Source organism: Hemicordylus capensis, chromosome 1, assembly GCF_027244095.1.
Source record: "Hemicordylus capensis ecotype Gifberg chromosome 1, rHemCap1.1.pri, whole genome shotgun sequence".
Taxonomy (NCBI): Eukaryota; Metazoa; Chordata; class Lepidosauria; order Squamata; family Cordylidae; genus Hemicordylus; species Hemicordylus capensis.
In genome coordinates, this window is record NC_069657.1 from 131,655,650 (window position 1) to 131,670,691 (window position 15,042).

The window sequence follows — 15,042 nt, forward strand, 5'->3', positions numbered from 1 at the left end:
GGCCGCCCACATGACAACCGGCTCCATCACGGAGCCAGTAGGGGCTGCAGGGATCAGGAGCCGCCTGGCCCCCACAAGTCCCAGGATGCCCCGTGTGAGTTTGTGGGGCATCCTGCGGAGACCCCCCAACACCAAGAGGCTTGTTTTAGCCTCCCGGCAGGGGTCTCCACACCATTTGCTGTGGCACAGAGCCACGCCGTTGCAACTCACGACTGGGAAAAAGAGGTTAGCAGAGCACTCACCCTGCTAACCCCATTGAAGGGGAGGGCTTCTTTGGCAGGCTAGCCATCACAGAACCACCGGGCTTGCCCCCGAGCCCGGTGGTTCTCACAGGGAGACAACTGGGCTGGGCTCCTTTAGCCCAGTTTTTCCCCATCATGAGAATAGCCTCATAATGTGCTATGGGGAAAACCAGAACTGACTTTGCATATCTAGAGGAACCATATCTGAGGTACAGAGCATGAAATTCGCATGGTTGTTCATGTTGTCTGCCCTTATTTCTTATTTCTTTATGTAACTGCTCTGAGGACTATTTGTTGTTGAAAAGTGATTTATAAATATTTGTAGTAATAGTAAGTAAGTAAGTAAATAAATAAATAAATAATCCATCAGGCCATTATCTGGAGCTGATTTTGTAGAATCAGGTGGACTTAGGGCTGTGTCAAATGTTTTTCCTTCTTCTGAGATTAGTCACAAGAGTGAGCTCAATAAAACCAGCGATTACACTGTGTGTGGTATAATGTCTCTATAGTATTTACCCATTCAGATTTGCTTAGGTGATGCCTTGGAGGATAAATGATGCCATCTGAGAAAGGTAGCTAGAGACGTCAATGTAAATGACTGAGTAAACATTTTCTTAGGCATTGCAGAAAAACCATCAAATGATAGGGGTTGCCAAAAATGTTTCTGATAAATTAGTGAAAAAAATGCAGCTGAGGACAGGACGACATTTTCCATACATAGTCATATGTTAGAAACATGCCAGCTATTGTCTCTCACTCAGCATGGCAGTTGTGACAAGAGGTGAAAGATTTAGGTAGAAATGAAAGCAAGTGGGCCTGCTTCACAGGCATACCACCATATTCAAAGGCACAGTCTGGTATTTGCCTTCCAACCTTCCCTAAATATAAATAGTTTTATGCATCTTAAAACCATTGTGCATGCCACACATGTTTAGATGTTTAAACAAATGTCACTCAAGGCTCATAAAGCTTTCCTATAAACATGGCATGGGAAGATGAAAAGGAGGGGATGTGACAACATCAGTGTTTAAACTGTGTTTCAGAAGATTTGTAAGCGATGTGGGAGGTGACACAATAGCAGGACTAGTATGAACCTTCCATCCACAAAAGTTGTTATTGTACTCTCCTGTCAAGTTATGGCCTGCATGTACATGTGTCTAATCTGATGCACTAGTTTGTATCTGTGCTGTGGATGATAACCATCAATTAAAGATGGATTCCTTACCCCTCAAAATAGTGAGAAGATGAAATGTACTATAGCATTTTTAAAAACTTGATCTCTGTAGGATACATTATTTGACCATGAACCGGATCTCACGATCAGTGAGACCCGGATCAGCAGGGTGCGCAGGGAGAGCGGGCTAAGCCCGCTCTCCGCACACACGAGCGGAGAGGGAGCCCTGGGCGGCCCGATCAGCCGCCCAAATGATTGCCGGCTCCGTGACAGAGCGGGTAGGGGATGGGGAGATTGGGGGCCGATTGGCCCCTGAAAACTCCAGCATGCCCTGCGCAAGCGCACAGGGCATGCTGGCGAGACCCCCGGAGCTGGGAGGTGGCTTTTCACCTCCCCTCTGGGGGTCTCCTCAATAGGCGTGGCGCAAAGCCACATCGTGGCTACTCACGATTTTAGAAAACAGGTTTGCGGAGCACTTGCTCCGCAAACCTGGTTTTAGGGCAGGGGTTCTTGAGTGGGTTACCCGCTCTAGAACCACCGGGCTCACAGCCAAGCCTGGTGGTTCTCACGATCGCAGAAAATTGGGCTAGCGGAGGCTAGCCCGATTTTCTTCGATTGAGAGAATAGCCACCATGTGTAACTTGTAGCTGATGGGAAGAAAGCTGCTATTGCAGTAGTAGCAAGCATTAATTGTCCCCTTTGCTAAGCTAGACGGGGCAGATCTTATCTATGAGCAAAGTAGGTGGCACTCACCTTAAATTTCTTAGTCAGCCATATTGTCTCTGCCTCTAATTTGTGGGCCTACTGCCTCCCTCTGTTGTTCCCTGCTGCTCTTGCCTGCAACCTGCTGCTTCTTTAAGAGTGAGGTGGGCAATGGTAGCTTTCTCTCCCTTGCTCTCTCATCTCATCTGATCTGATCTGTATGCAAAGCATTATGGCCCATTCTCAAAATGGCATATGGCATAAAACATTGGAAAGGACAGCAAACTGTAAGACTGGACTAATTAGATTAGATTTGCCAGTTATTGCTAAGGCACTCGCCTAGTCCTGGCTCCACCTCTGCAACGGCCCACAATTGGCTCCACTCCTCACTACCTGTGGCTCCACCCATGCCTAGTGCCACCCACCCCCATTCCCAGGAACCACCAATCACCACTGAAGCAAGGTCTGCCCTGGTTTGCATTTTGGTGGGTCACTACATGTGAGCACTGTTGGCTGTAAGATTTTCCTCTTAGGGAATGGGGCCTTAGTTCCATGCTAAAGCGCCTGCTTGCATGCAGAATGCCTCAGGTTCAATCCCTGGCAACTAGGGATTAGGGTAAGAGAGATTCCTGCCTGGAACCTTGGAGAGCTGCTGCCAGTCAGTGTAGAACATGCCTGCTCAATTTTGGCCCTCCAGCTGTTATTGAACTACAACTCCCATAATCCCCAGCCACAGTGGCCAAAAGCCTGGGATTATGGGAATTATAGGCCAACATCTGCAAGAGAGCTGAAGTTGAGCAGCCTTGGCTGTAGATGATACTAAGCTAGACGGACCAAAGGTTTGACTCAGTTTAAGGCAGCTCCCTATGTTCTTGTGTACAGGAATCTCAAAGTAAACATCAGAATATACTCCCCACTCATAGTTGGCTGGTGCATTTTAAGATGTTCTGGATTTAAAGCATTTTGAGCAGCAGTTGGATGATCTCTTCAGTATACATAAAAGGACTAATTCTTATTGCTTAGCATATTCCCACATTGCCAGGCACTTGTCTCCTGCAGAAGAGTGGGATGCTACCATTTATTTGCTTGGCCTTTTCAAGAGCTGAGTGGACCCCATAGAGACTAATATAAACCGCCCCCCCCCGCCACTTGGTCACCTCAGTGGCAGGCCACTGCTGCTCTCTGCACTACATCATGCACTCATCAAGACAACTCCTCCTGTGCCTCATGTTGAATAATGTTGGCACCGTAATGTGAAAACAGCCAAATCTGAAGCAAAAGATTATTGTTTGTACCAAAGTTATTTCTTGTTACCATGTTCAGAATTATGCTAACCAATAACAGGTCTTGTATCCAGAGATTGAGAAAGCATGTCTGTGTTTTAAAAACAAAGGAATGGTTTAGCCAATTTTATAATTATTAAATAACTATACTGGGAACAATTATAATTGTTGCAGTCCAAGTCTGCCAGCTGTTGGTAGACTGACAATTAAAAGGTTCTGTCTCTCTTGCACCTACAAGATGATGACATTGTTGTGGGTGAGTCCCATTACCTTCAGTTCTACCTGCTAAAGGGCAATTCCTCTGAAGAAAATAATTAAAATGTACAAACGGTACTAGTTTCCTGATAACCTGTAAGGGGAATTTCCCTCTCACTCATATCCTTAGAAGTGCAGGAAACAGTTTTATAAGGACACTATTTGTGACTTAACCTAACAGCTATGTGCAAAACTTCAACCAGCCCGACTGGAGTCATAAATCCCCCCAGTTTTCTCTTAGAATACAATCTTCACATTCTTGAATGTTTACATCCCAAGAAACCTTAGCCCACATGTCTACACAGGGCTGTCCTTAGAGACCCCTGGTGGGGTTCCGGGCCCCCTTCCAGTTAATTCTAATGGGGACCCTGTGTCTCCAGAAATATCTTTGGATATTGAGATGGCTGGTGATGAAAGGCTGAGGTGTGAGAGGACCCCTCTACCTTGAATTGATACATAGAAAGTAAAATATCACCAAGTGCGGATTTCCCCTGTACTGAAGTGCTTCACCCACCAGACACTTGCATAACTCTTAAAGGTACAGGAACATACCTAGTTCATGCCCATTCCATCCCAAGGTACACAGACGCTTGCACACACGCACCACCACTTTCTGAGACACTTGTTAGAAGCTTGGCCAGCTTTCTAACCTATGAGACAAATGTACTGCACTCCCATCTTCATGTGGTCTAGATGTGGCTGGTGTGACACCTGCTGGTGAAAGAATAGCACCATTCTTCGGGAATTTGGCTCTCTCTTCTATTTCATTAGAGTTTGGGGGTTGGAAACAAAGATCCATCATTTGCATATGCTACATGAGAGCATATAACCCACACAGCCTCCATTAGGCAAATATTTTAAATATTTGTTGTGTGCCCATTATTTTATACCTCAACCCATGAAAATTGTGCTCCAATTTATCTGAGTTCCTCATTACTCAAAAGTTGTCTTTCTGGCAATCTGAAGAAATGATATGGCACTGTAGGGACCTGATCCAGTCATCACCTGCATGCAAAGGAAGTTGCATCTGCATATGATTGCACAGACTGATTCTGTGTGTGCACAGACAATAGATGGTGAAGGATCAGGCACCAGACCCCTCACTTGCTGCAGTCTTGTTCACTCAAAAGCCACCCTGCCCCCGCAAGTATTTTTCTCTTTCTTAGATTTATTTCCTTCCGTTCCACTATTAAAGTTTTCAAGGCAGCTTATAAACACATTTGAACAACAATTTCAGTTTCAGCAGGAGCAGGCTCCCATATCTAGATCTCCCATCTTAGCACAAACTGGTCCTCCAACATTCATTTGATGTCTGCTTTGGAGGACGAGTTGTCCTCCTCCTTTGCCAGTATCAGTGGAGGCTATGACCCTCTTGGCCTCAGTGACAGGGCAAAGAGCAAGCATTAACCAGAAGCATCCGCTTCAACTCCCAAGCCAGATCCTGGGGTGGAGCAAATAGCCGTATCCAGATCAGGATTGCTCTCGCCACACAGTTTTGCTTCCCACAGACAGCTAGACTATAGCCCTAGTCAGATATTATTGAGTATCGCAGCGGTCATGGTTACAGGGTCAAAAGCGGGAAGAAGTGCCACCTTGGAGCTGTCACTCACCCCTCTCTGCCAGGTGCTCACAGTTATGGTGCTGTTTATCTGAAGGGTGAAGCATTGTAACCATTATTATTTTGTTTTGTTTTGTTTTATTTATTTGATAAATGTCTCAAAAATGGCTCAGGGCAGTTTACAATTAAAACAATAAAGAGCTAAAACAAATTAAAAACTGGTGCTTCTTTGAGCACCATCCTCAAGCAATCCAGGCTGTTCCTCACTGCCATCATGGTTATGGTACTTCCTCCTTCAGACAAATAGCACCGTAACCGTGAGTGTCTGGAGGGGCTGAGTGACAGTCTCCAGGGCAGGATTTCCTCCCCACTTTGGCTCTTGTAACTGTGAGAGCCATGGTGCTCAATAATGTCTGAATAGGGCTTATGTTAAAGGTGTTACAGGGTGTTGTCTGCAATGGAGGGACAGGATCAGTGGTCCCCCTAATTTTTTTTCATCTCTGTGCGGAATGAGTTTTGTTCTGGGCAGCAGTATCAAGGCAGTGTGTGTGCACACATGCATTCAGACTGCCAAGTTAGCAGGGGTTACTGCTCTCTTTAGGGCTACTGCTAAATGTGGTGGAGGAGGGCACCACTATCAGAGGCATGGTTGGTGGGGCCATGGGATAGGGTCTTTTTGGTAGCAGCACCTACACTTTGCATCACTCACCATTTTGTTCACCACTGATATGTATACTGACATATATTTTTGTAATTTCTTAATCGTTATTTTATATAGGCTCTTATTTAATGTTGCACGTCGCTTTAGAGGCCTTTGGCAGAAAAGGAGCTTATGAACTTACACAAATAAATCTAAACTTGGCTCTAATTTTGATGGCCCTTGTGCACCAAAGGAAGTTATTGGAACAGGGAAGGGGGCAGGTTGTAGCAAATTTGTATATGGAATGAAACAAATCTTTCTGATCCTAATAGGGCAGACTTTAGAGGAACAGAAACCACAAGATATCATTCATAGAAGCTATTCACATGAATGAGTGAAAGTGAGCTAATGTAGCCTAGCCTGCTTTCGCATGGTCATGAGAACCACCGGGCTCGTGGGCGAATCCGGTGGTTCTCTGACGGCTAGCCCACCTAAAAAGCCCGCTCCTTAAACCAGGTTAGCAGAGCGAGTGCTCCACTAACCCAGGTTTTTGGGTTGTGAGATGCTGCAGCATGTCTCCGTGCCATGGCGACTCACAAGAAGACCCCCAAACCAGAGGGCTCCATCAAGCCTTGTGGCTTCAGGGGTCTCCCCAACATGCTCCACATACTCACACAGGGCATGCTGGGATTTCCGGGGCCGGGCAGGCCGATCCCCACCAGTCCTATCCCTGCTGGCCCTACCAGCTCCGTGATGGAGCCAGTAGTCACCCTAACTGGCTCTGTTCGTATGCGGGGAGAGCGGGCTAAGCACTAACCTTCCCAGAACCTTACACTAATTGTGCGAATTTATTAAACTCTTTCTTAAACACAGTGATGTTCTTTGTTCCTGCAATTCCAGAATTTTACACCTTTACAAGTTGAAAACATTCTTTTGACTTTCATCCTACATTTTTACCAATGTCATAATTTATATTTAATACTCTTTGAGTCTCTTCAAACAAGCAACTCTACCTAGGTTTGCACAGCCCCACTTGAGTAGGACTGCTCATGTGGAGCACAGGGATCGATCCTGAACCTGATACTGCCCGCCTGAGTTTCCTCAGCTGAGAAAGAAGGATGAGCATGCCCTTCTTTGCCAGTTCTTGGTCATATGAATGTTTGGGCTGCCTGCAGATCAAGTGTTCATAGAGCCAGGCAGCTAGAGCACCCAGCAGTGGGGAAATCAGCCAATGCACCACACTCCTTCCATGGTGCATTGTGGGATTTCTGGACGCTGGGCTTCATTCCCCTGACCTCCAGATGGCCATGCTGCACCTGGCAGCGCAACTTGCGTGAGTGCATGAGCAGTGGGGCCAAATAAAAGACAAAGATCACCTGGGGGAAAGGTAGGTGTGATTCTGCCCCCCCAACCCCACCCCCACCAGCCCTCCCTGTCATATTCATTCATTCATTCATTCGATTTATATACTACCCTTCCAAAAGTGGCTCAGGGTGGTTAGGTTTATCAGAGTTGTGTGAATGGCCTTTTTTACTTTCTGGCAAAGATATGATAAACAAGTTGTTCTGGTAAGAATGAATCTGCCAACTTACCTTTCACTATAATCTTAATTGATATTTACCATCCCCACAAGTTAGCCCACTTCAGCCTTAAATGTTCACACTCCCACCAACATGAATAAGGGTTGATGAAATCATTGCAAACTATGCCCTTGAGCCATGCCTATGTGTCCCTACACCTCTAGTAAATTTGGTTCAAATTGGCTAGGAGGTTCACAAGTTAGCTCACTTGTGCCTCAAAAGTTTACGTGTTTGCCATTTTGAACTGGGGTGGATGCCATCACAAGCTATGCCACTGAAATATCCCTATGTGTTATTCACTGCAACTGTCCAAAATTTGTTTCAGATTTTGAAACAAATTTGAAACAGTCCACAAGTTAGCCCACTTGAACCTGAAATGTTTGGGGTGGAGGACATCATTACCAACTACGCCATTGAGGTGTTCTTATGTGTCCCTACAGCTGTAGCAATCTTGGTTCAAATTGTTTAGGTGCTTCACAAGTTAGCCCACTTGCACCTCAAATGTTTATGCATCCACCATCTTGAACTGGGGTAGATGACATAATCACAAACTACACCATTGAGGTGTCCTTGCTTACTACAACTGTACCAAATTTGATTCAAACCGATTAGATGGTCCACAAGTTAGCTCACTTGGGCCTCAAACGTTCACACATCCACCATCTTGAATTGAGGTGGATAACATCCTTACCAACTCCACCACTGAGGCATCCCTATGTATCCCCACAGCTGTAGCAAATTTAGTTCAAATCAGGCGGTTCACAAGTTAGCACACTTGTGCCTCAAACGTTTACACATCTGCCATCTCGAATTGGGGGAGATGCCAGAATCACAAACTATGCTGTTGAGGTGTATCTGTGTCCCTACAGCTGTACCCAATCTGGTTCATATTGGTCCAGGCATTGCAAAGCTGATGGGTGGGGGGACAGGGATATACCCAGTACATAGGCACACAGACACACGGGCACACAGAGAATGCTGGGTGATCTCATAAACCGCCTTGGGATTGTTTTTAATGAAAGGCGGTATATAAATTTTACAATAAATAAAAAATAAAATAAGCTTACTTTCCATAATGAAAGTAGGCTAAAATGTGCATTTTCAAACTATTACTTATAATTCTCTTTTGTATAGCTCTTTGGTATGAAAAATGTGAGCATACAATATAATTGTAATAGATAGAAAGATAACTTGGAGATAGTTTATTTGACAAACATACAATGAACAGTTCTTTCCTTAATTGTCCAATTTCCTAGAGTGGTCAGAATAAGAGAGAGATTGTAGCACTGAATCACTTTGATTTAAAACTCTGAATATCTTGGATTACAGCAGGTGGGGAGGGGAGATGTGTATGCATACACACATGAACAGCAAATCAGTTATTGTGAAGCACTGCAAGATAAATCATTTAAATAAAGGTGGGACTTTTCTCCAGCTCTTTTGGATCATGGTTGTGTAAGGCATGCTGTCTCCAGACAGCTACATTCATCTACATGAAGGTATGTATATTTAATTCGCTTCCTTCTGCTGCAGATCAGCTCCACCTTCTCTTCATGATATTTTGTAGCATGGCAACATGTGCATCTGTGCTTCATTTTGTGGGTGTCAATGGAATACCTGCGTTGGCAAAACACATAAGTGAAACATGTTTATTGATGTTTCTCTCACCAGCAGTACCTAGGGTGATGCCTGTAAACAAGGAATGCACCAGCATTTCCTCTCTTGTAAGAAGCAGAAATTACCTGTATACCAGCCTCAATAAACTAAATCACAACCCCCATGTCTTTGATTTAACCCAAGTTATTCTTCTCCACCTACTCACCTCCCCACCATTTCCCCTAAATACAGCAAGGAAAAATAAGACTGTGAGATTTTAGACCTTAGAGAACCTTGAGCTTCTCCCATCCTTTCTGTTCTTCTTGCAGACCTGTGCACAATGGTAAGTGGCTTTGAATACGTCATAGAAAGGCAAATCATTCAATCCATACATCAACATTGCCCAAAGTGGAAAGGATAGGGGCAAGGTTCCCTGACAGACACATGATCCTATTTCTGACATGGAAGAGTTATGTTTCTGTTTCTTTTGCAGAACAGATCTTTGCCCCCACACCCCAGCCGCAAGGAAGACACAGACACATTTCCATTTGGGTAAAAGGGCCACAACTTTATTGAATAATCAAATTAGCTAACTGAGTGTGGAATAAACCCCACCTCGCAACAGTGTGGGACTACCAAAGGCTAGGCTGAAACATTTATGTCCCTGCCCATGCCTTGAATGGGTGACACACCCTGACTCAAGGATAGAAGTAGTGCAATCCTGCTTCATCTCCATCATTGCCAACCCCAAAGGATCAGGGCAACTTCTAGGGCTTCACATCCCCCAAGCTGCTCAGCCTTTAAGGTTTGTGAAGCCCTGAAGCAGCTGTCACAGAGAATCAAAGTTCCTGAGCTGCAAAGCCTCTAAGTACCAATGGACCAATCCACCCTTTCCAACTGCCCAAGGGTGCTCACCAATCTCAACCCTTCTACACCTCTACCCAGCCTGCACTGTACCTGCCCTGCTGTGACCTAAGACTAACTAGGAAAGACAGAACGGAGTAGGCAAAAAGTCACCCCAACATGGCCAATCAGTTGAGGGGTCCAAAATTCCAACTCGGTCTCCAAAAGGACGCCCAGCAAAGCCTGCTCTGCCCCTAGGGATAGGAGGAAGGGGAAGCCAGTCTAAACAAACTGAAGAGGGGATGTGAGGAGCAGCCTCAATGGCATGTAAGTCCCACCTCCCCTCCAGCCTTGCCCAATCAGGGCACTCTTTGCAGCTGTTGCTAGGGGTTGAGGCAAAGACCCATCCCCCAGCACAAGGCTGAAGGATGGGGCAGTCTGCCAGGAAAGCAATTAGAACAAAAGGGAAGGAAGCTTAGTGAAGATTTCCACAAACTTCTTTTGCAACCTGGACTGTGTGTGTGTGTGTGTGTGTGTGTGTGTGTGTGTGTGTGTGTAAGTAAGTAAGTAAGTAAGTAATACCCTCATCTGCACACAAGAGGATGAAAAGAAAGGTGCTCTCTGAAATATAATCAGATCACACAGTATCCATTTATGTGCACGTTTTTTGAAGATCTAATCATTGTGCATTAAGGTTAACAGGCTATCACTATAACTTGCTGGTGGCCTCTCAGTGAGGCACTTGCTTCCTCTGGTTCTTTGACTCTTCTCATGTCTTAATGCGAAAAGGTGTGCAGAAATGTCTTCATTCTTCAGATGTTTTACTGTGGACCTCTATTATTCCCCCCTTTGCCCTGCCATTCTTGTTATGGTATTTCCTCTTGTTATTTAAGAAGTTTGGGTGTCTAAATATATGGGCTGACATCCTGACTAGCAAAGGGATGATGCCACACATGAAAAGCACCAGTGCTGCTAAAGAGTTTGAATAGTGTAACACTGACATACATACCAGGGTAGGTCAAAGTTCAACTATCTCCCTGTGCCTGGAAGTGCTCTGGACTCATGGCAACATGCATAGGCGGAACTTGGGGGGGGGGGGCAGGCAGGGCACGTGCCCTAGGCGCCACTGAGGGGGGGCACCATGCCAGTTCCTGCCACCCCCACCCCAGTGCCCACCTGCCCAGCCCCAGGGCCCCTCAGCCACTTGCCTCCAGCTCCGGCCTAGGATTGGCGAGCCCTAGGATTGGAGCAGCCTGCAAACTGCAGAGCTCTTCTCTCCCCGCCTCTCAGGTGATTGGCGGGTGGGCGGGGCTTCCAGAAAGGCCTCTGAGTAGGTCTTCCTGAAGCCTGAACTCAGCAGGCCCCAGCAAGCCAGGAAGGTGGCTGGCAGAGCTCCCTGCAGCAGACCCGACCATCCAGCACAGCTTTTGCAAGGTAGGCTGTGAATTCCTTTTTGTGGTTACCCCCGTATATAGGGATCTGCTTTGCCATAGGGCTTTGATATGGGGGGAGGGGCGAGTCTGAGAACTCTCTGAATATTTAATTTAAAACAGACTGAAAAATGTGCTGGCTTTAAAAACAAAAACTATCTAAAAAGGCCTATAAGTGGCTTGTTTCATGTCAGAAAATTACAAAAACTTCTGGAACAAATATTTATTCATTCATTCTTTCTTTCATTCATTCATTTATAAATGCACTTACAGTGAGGGAAATAAGTATTTGATCCCCTGCTGATTTTGTCCGTTTGCCCTCTGACACAGAAATGACCAGGCTATAATTGGAATGGTAGGTTTATTGTAGCTGTGAGAGACAGAATAACAACAAACAAACTCTCAAAAGCCCAGTGCCCAAAAGTCAGCGATGGATTTGCATTGTAGTGAGGGAAATAAGTATTCGATCCCCTATCAACCAGCAAGATTTCAGGCTCCCAGGTGTCTTTTCACTATATGCAGGTAACAAGCTGAGATGAGGAACACCCTCTGTAAGGGAGTGCTCCTAATCCCAGCTTGTTACAGTACCTGTATAAAAGACACCTGTCCATAGAAGCAAGCAATCACTCAGCTTCCAAACTCACCACCATGCCCAAGACCAAAGAGCTGTCGAAGGATGTCAGGGACAAGGTTGTAGACCTGCACAAGGCTGGACTGGGCTACAAGACTATCGCCAAGCAGCTTGGTGAGAAGGTGACTACAGTTGGCACGATAACTCACAAATGGAAGAAACACAAAATAACTGTCAATCTCCCTCGGTCTGGGGCTCCATGCAAGATCTCACCTCGTGGAGTTGCAATGATCATGAGAACGGTGACAAAGCAGCCCAGAACTACACGGGGGGAACTTGTCAATGATCTCAGGGCAGCTGGAACCATAGTCACCAAGAAAACAATTGGTAACACACTACGCCGTGAAGGACTGAAATCTTGCAGTGCCCGCAAGGTCCCCCTGCTCAAGGCAGCACATGTACAGGCCCATCTGCAGTTTGCCAATGCACATCTGAATGATCCAGAGGAGAACTGGGCGAAAGTGTTGTGGTCAGATGAGACTAAAATCGAGCTCTTTGGCATTAACTCAACTTGCCGTGTGTGGAGGAGGAGGAATGCTGCCTATGAGCCCAAGAACACCATCCCCACCGTCAAACATGGAGGTGGACACATTATGCTTTGGGGGTGTTTTTCTGCTAAGGGGACAGGACACCTTCACCGCATCGAAGGGACGATGGATGGGACCATGTACCGTCAGATCTTGGGTGAGCACCTCCTTCCCTCAGCCAGGGCATTGAGAATGGGTCGTGGATGGGTATTCCAGCATGACAATGACCCAAAACACACAGCCAAGGCAACAAAGGAGTGGCTCAAGAAGAAGCACATGAAGGTCCTGGAGTGGCCCAGCCAGTCTCCAGACCTTAATCCCATAGAAAATCTGTGGAGGGAGCTGAAGGTTCGGGTTGCCAAACATCAGCCTTGAAACCTTTCTGACTTGGAGAGGATCTGCAAAGAGGAGTGGGACAACATCCCTCCTGGGTTGTGTGCAAACCTGGTGGCCAACTACAAGAAACGTCTGACCTCTGTGACTGCCAGCAAGGGTTTTGCCACCAAGTACTAAGACATCTTTTGTGAAGGGATCGAATACTTATTTCCCTCACTACAATGCAAATCCATCGCTGACTTTTGGGCACTGGGCTTTTGCGGGTTGGTTTGTTGTTATTCTGTCTCTCACAGCTACAATAAACCTACCATTCCAATTATAGCCTGGTCATTTCTGTGTCAGAGGGCAAACGGACAAAATCAGCAGGGGATCAAATACTTATTTCCCTCACTGTATGTTCAAGTTGTTTTGCAACCCAGAAGGTCTGAGTGAGAACTGTGAAGCATGTGTTGTGCTTTTATTTTATTTTATTTTTCTTGTGTGTGAACTGCTCTCCAATAACTTGCAGGGACTTCAGGGTAAATCTGGCCAACATGTGAATGCAGCACCTCCATTCCAGAGGAGATGTGTGTGAAAGCGCTTTAAAAGCCTCGTGTGAAAAACCTCCTGGAATCAAACTTTACTGAATTTGTTCAGAATTCTGAGAAAATAAACATAGGCTCACCCTGCATGGTTGAAAGTCTCCTTTGCTAATCTGCAGCAAGGGGGCCATTTTAATAATTAGCATTGCTAGTGTGTTCTAGGCATTAAAAGTAGCACAAATATATAATACTCAATGTATATCACTATATACTGTGAAGTGTGCATGTGTGTATTCAGTTAAATGTATTTCCAGGCAGCATATTTATTTTGAAATATCAGACTTAAATCCTTGGGGGCCTGGGATGTGTGGAGGCCCTGGACTTTGAGGGGCTGGGGGCCCATTTTAAAATCTCATCTTGGCCCATTCCAACCTTGCTATGCCCCTGGCGGTCACTACACATGCACAGAAGAAACTTCCATGTAGAAAATGTGTCTCTTGTAAATTGACCCTGAATTTTCCATCCATGACTGGGATATTTGAGAGTTAGAGTCAATAATAAAAGAACAGCACACTGCTTGTGACAGGAAGGGGCAAATTACAATGATTTCTTAGTCTGGCAGGGGCTGGTTTTGGCCCTGGCAGAACTTGGCTGTCTGCTCCTGTTGCAAATGCCTCTGTCTAGTGTGGCAAACTAATGTATCCTCCTCCCTCTTTGGTGTCAAAGCAAGTGGTGAATGTACATATACCCCATCATGAGCCAACAGTCATCATAAGACAAAGGCTGGCAGGAATCATTCACTGGTTTATAGACCCACCACCACCACCTTCTTCTTCCCCTATTTTGCTAGTGGCTATTTGGGCAGGTGATCCTCTAGGACAAAGTCATGTTTTTTAAAAAAGAATGAGATGAGACAGAGAAAATGACACTTGGAATCCTTGCATAACTCCTGACTGTTGTTCTAAGTCTTTTACAGAGATGGCTCATGTTTTCAGGTTTTGATCAACAACCATGTCTAGATGGTACAGTGTTCCTTTTAACAAGGATTTCCAGATATTGTTGACTACAAGTCCCATCATTCCTGTTTGGACAGGGGCGCAATTTCAGTGCTTGCCCTAGGCGCTATTTTCCCTAGTTGCGCCTCTGGCAACATGATCCATGGGGACAAGCTGATGCAGTCAAGTGATAGGGTCTGGGGTTGTGCATAATGAACTAATTCTTTAGTGTGTGTTCATATGCAGAAAAAATAATCTCTGTATACTAGTTTATGGCAAAAACTGTGATACTCTGCTGTAAATGTATTTTCTTTGTAGAACATAACGGGGGAGAAAATGCAGTATGTTAGTTGAAAATGGTGTCTGTCACTAATATGTTTTAGTACAGGAGCAGTTAACCTTGGATCTCCAGCTGTTGTTGAACTACAACTCCTACCATTCCCAAATACAATAAATTGTGCCTGGGAATCCAGTGAGTTATAGTTCAACAATAATTGGAGAGCCAAGGTTGCCCACCCCTGCTTTGGAAGAGCAGTAGATCAGAGGAGTTGGAGGGATCTCTTACTTACACAGAGTAGGAGTTGCAGGATCCTTCACAGGAAGATATCAAGACAGGAGCAGCTGATTTACAGTGGTTATAAACAATATGCTGTCTCCTGCCATTAATTTTACAGTCATGTGACATGGGGAGACCTGAAAATCCAAAACATCCTCCATTTAACGTGATCC

At 45.5% G+C, this 15,042-nt stretch overlaps 1 protein-coding gene across 1 annotated transcript in view; it reads right to left on the reverse strand.

The window, feature by feature from the left end:
• Positions 1 to 8,603: 8,603 nt before the first annotated feature.
• LOC128324021 (mucin-5B-like) overlaps positions 8,604 to 15,042 on the reverse strand; it is a 109,398-nt gene continuing 102,959 nt past the window's right edge. The window contains exons 46-47 of the mRNA XM_053248138.1: positions 14,883 to 15,006; positions 8,604 to 9,051 (exon numbers count right to left, since the gene is read on the reverse strand). Coding sequence (XP_053104113.1) covers positions 8,880 to 9,051; positions 14,883 to 15,006 — 296 coding nt within the window. The 3' untranslated portion in view covers positions 8,604 to 8,879. The remainder of the gene's footprint in view (positions 9,052 to 14,882; positions 15,007 to 15,042) is intronic.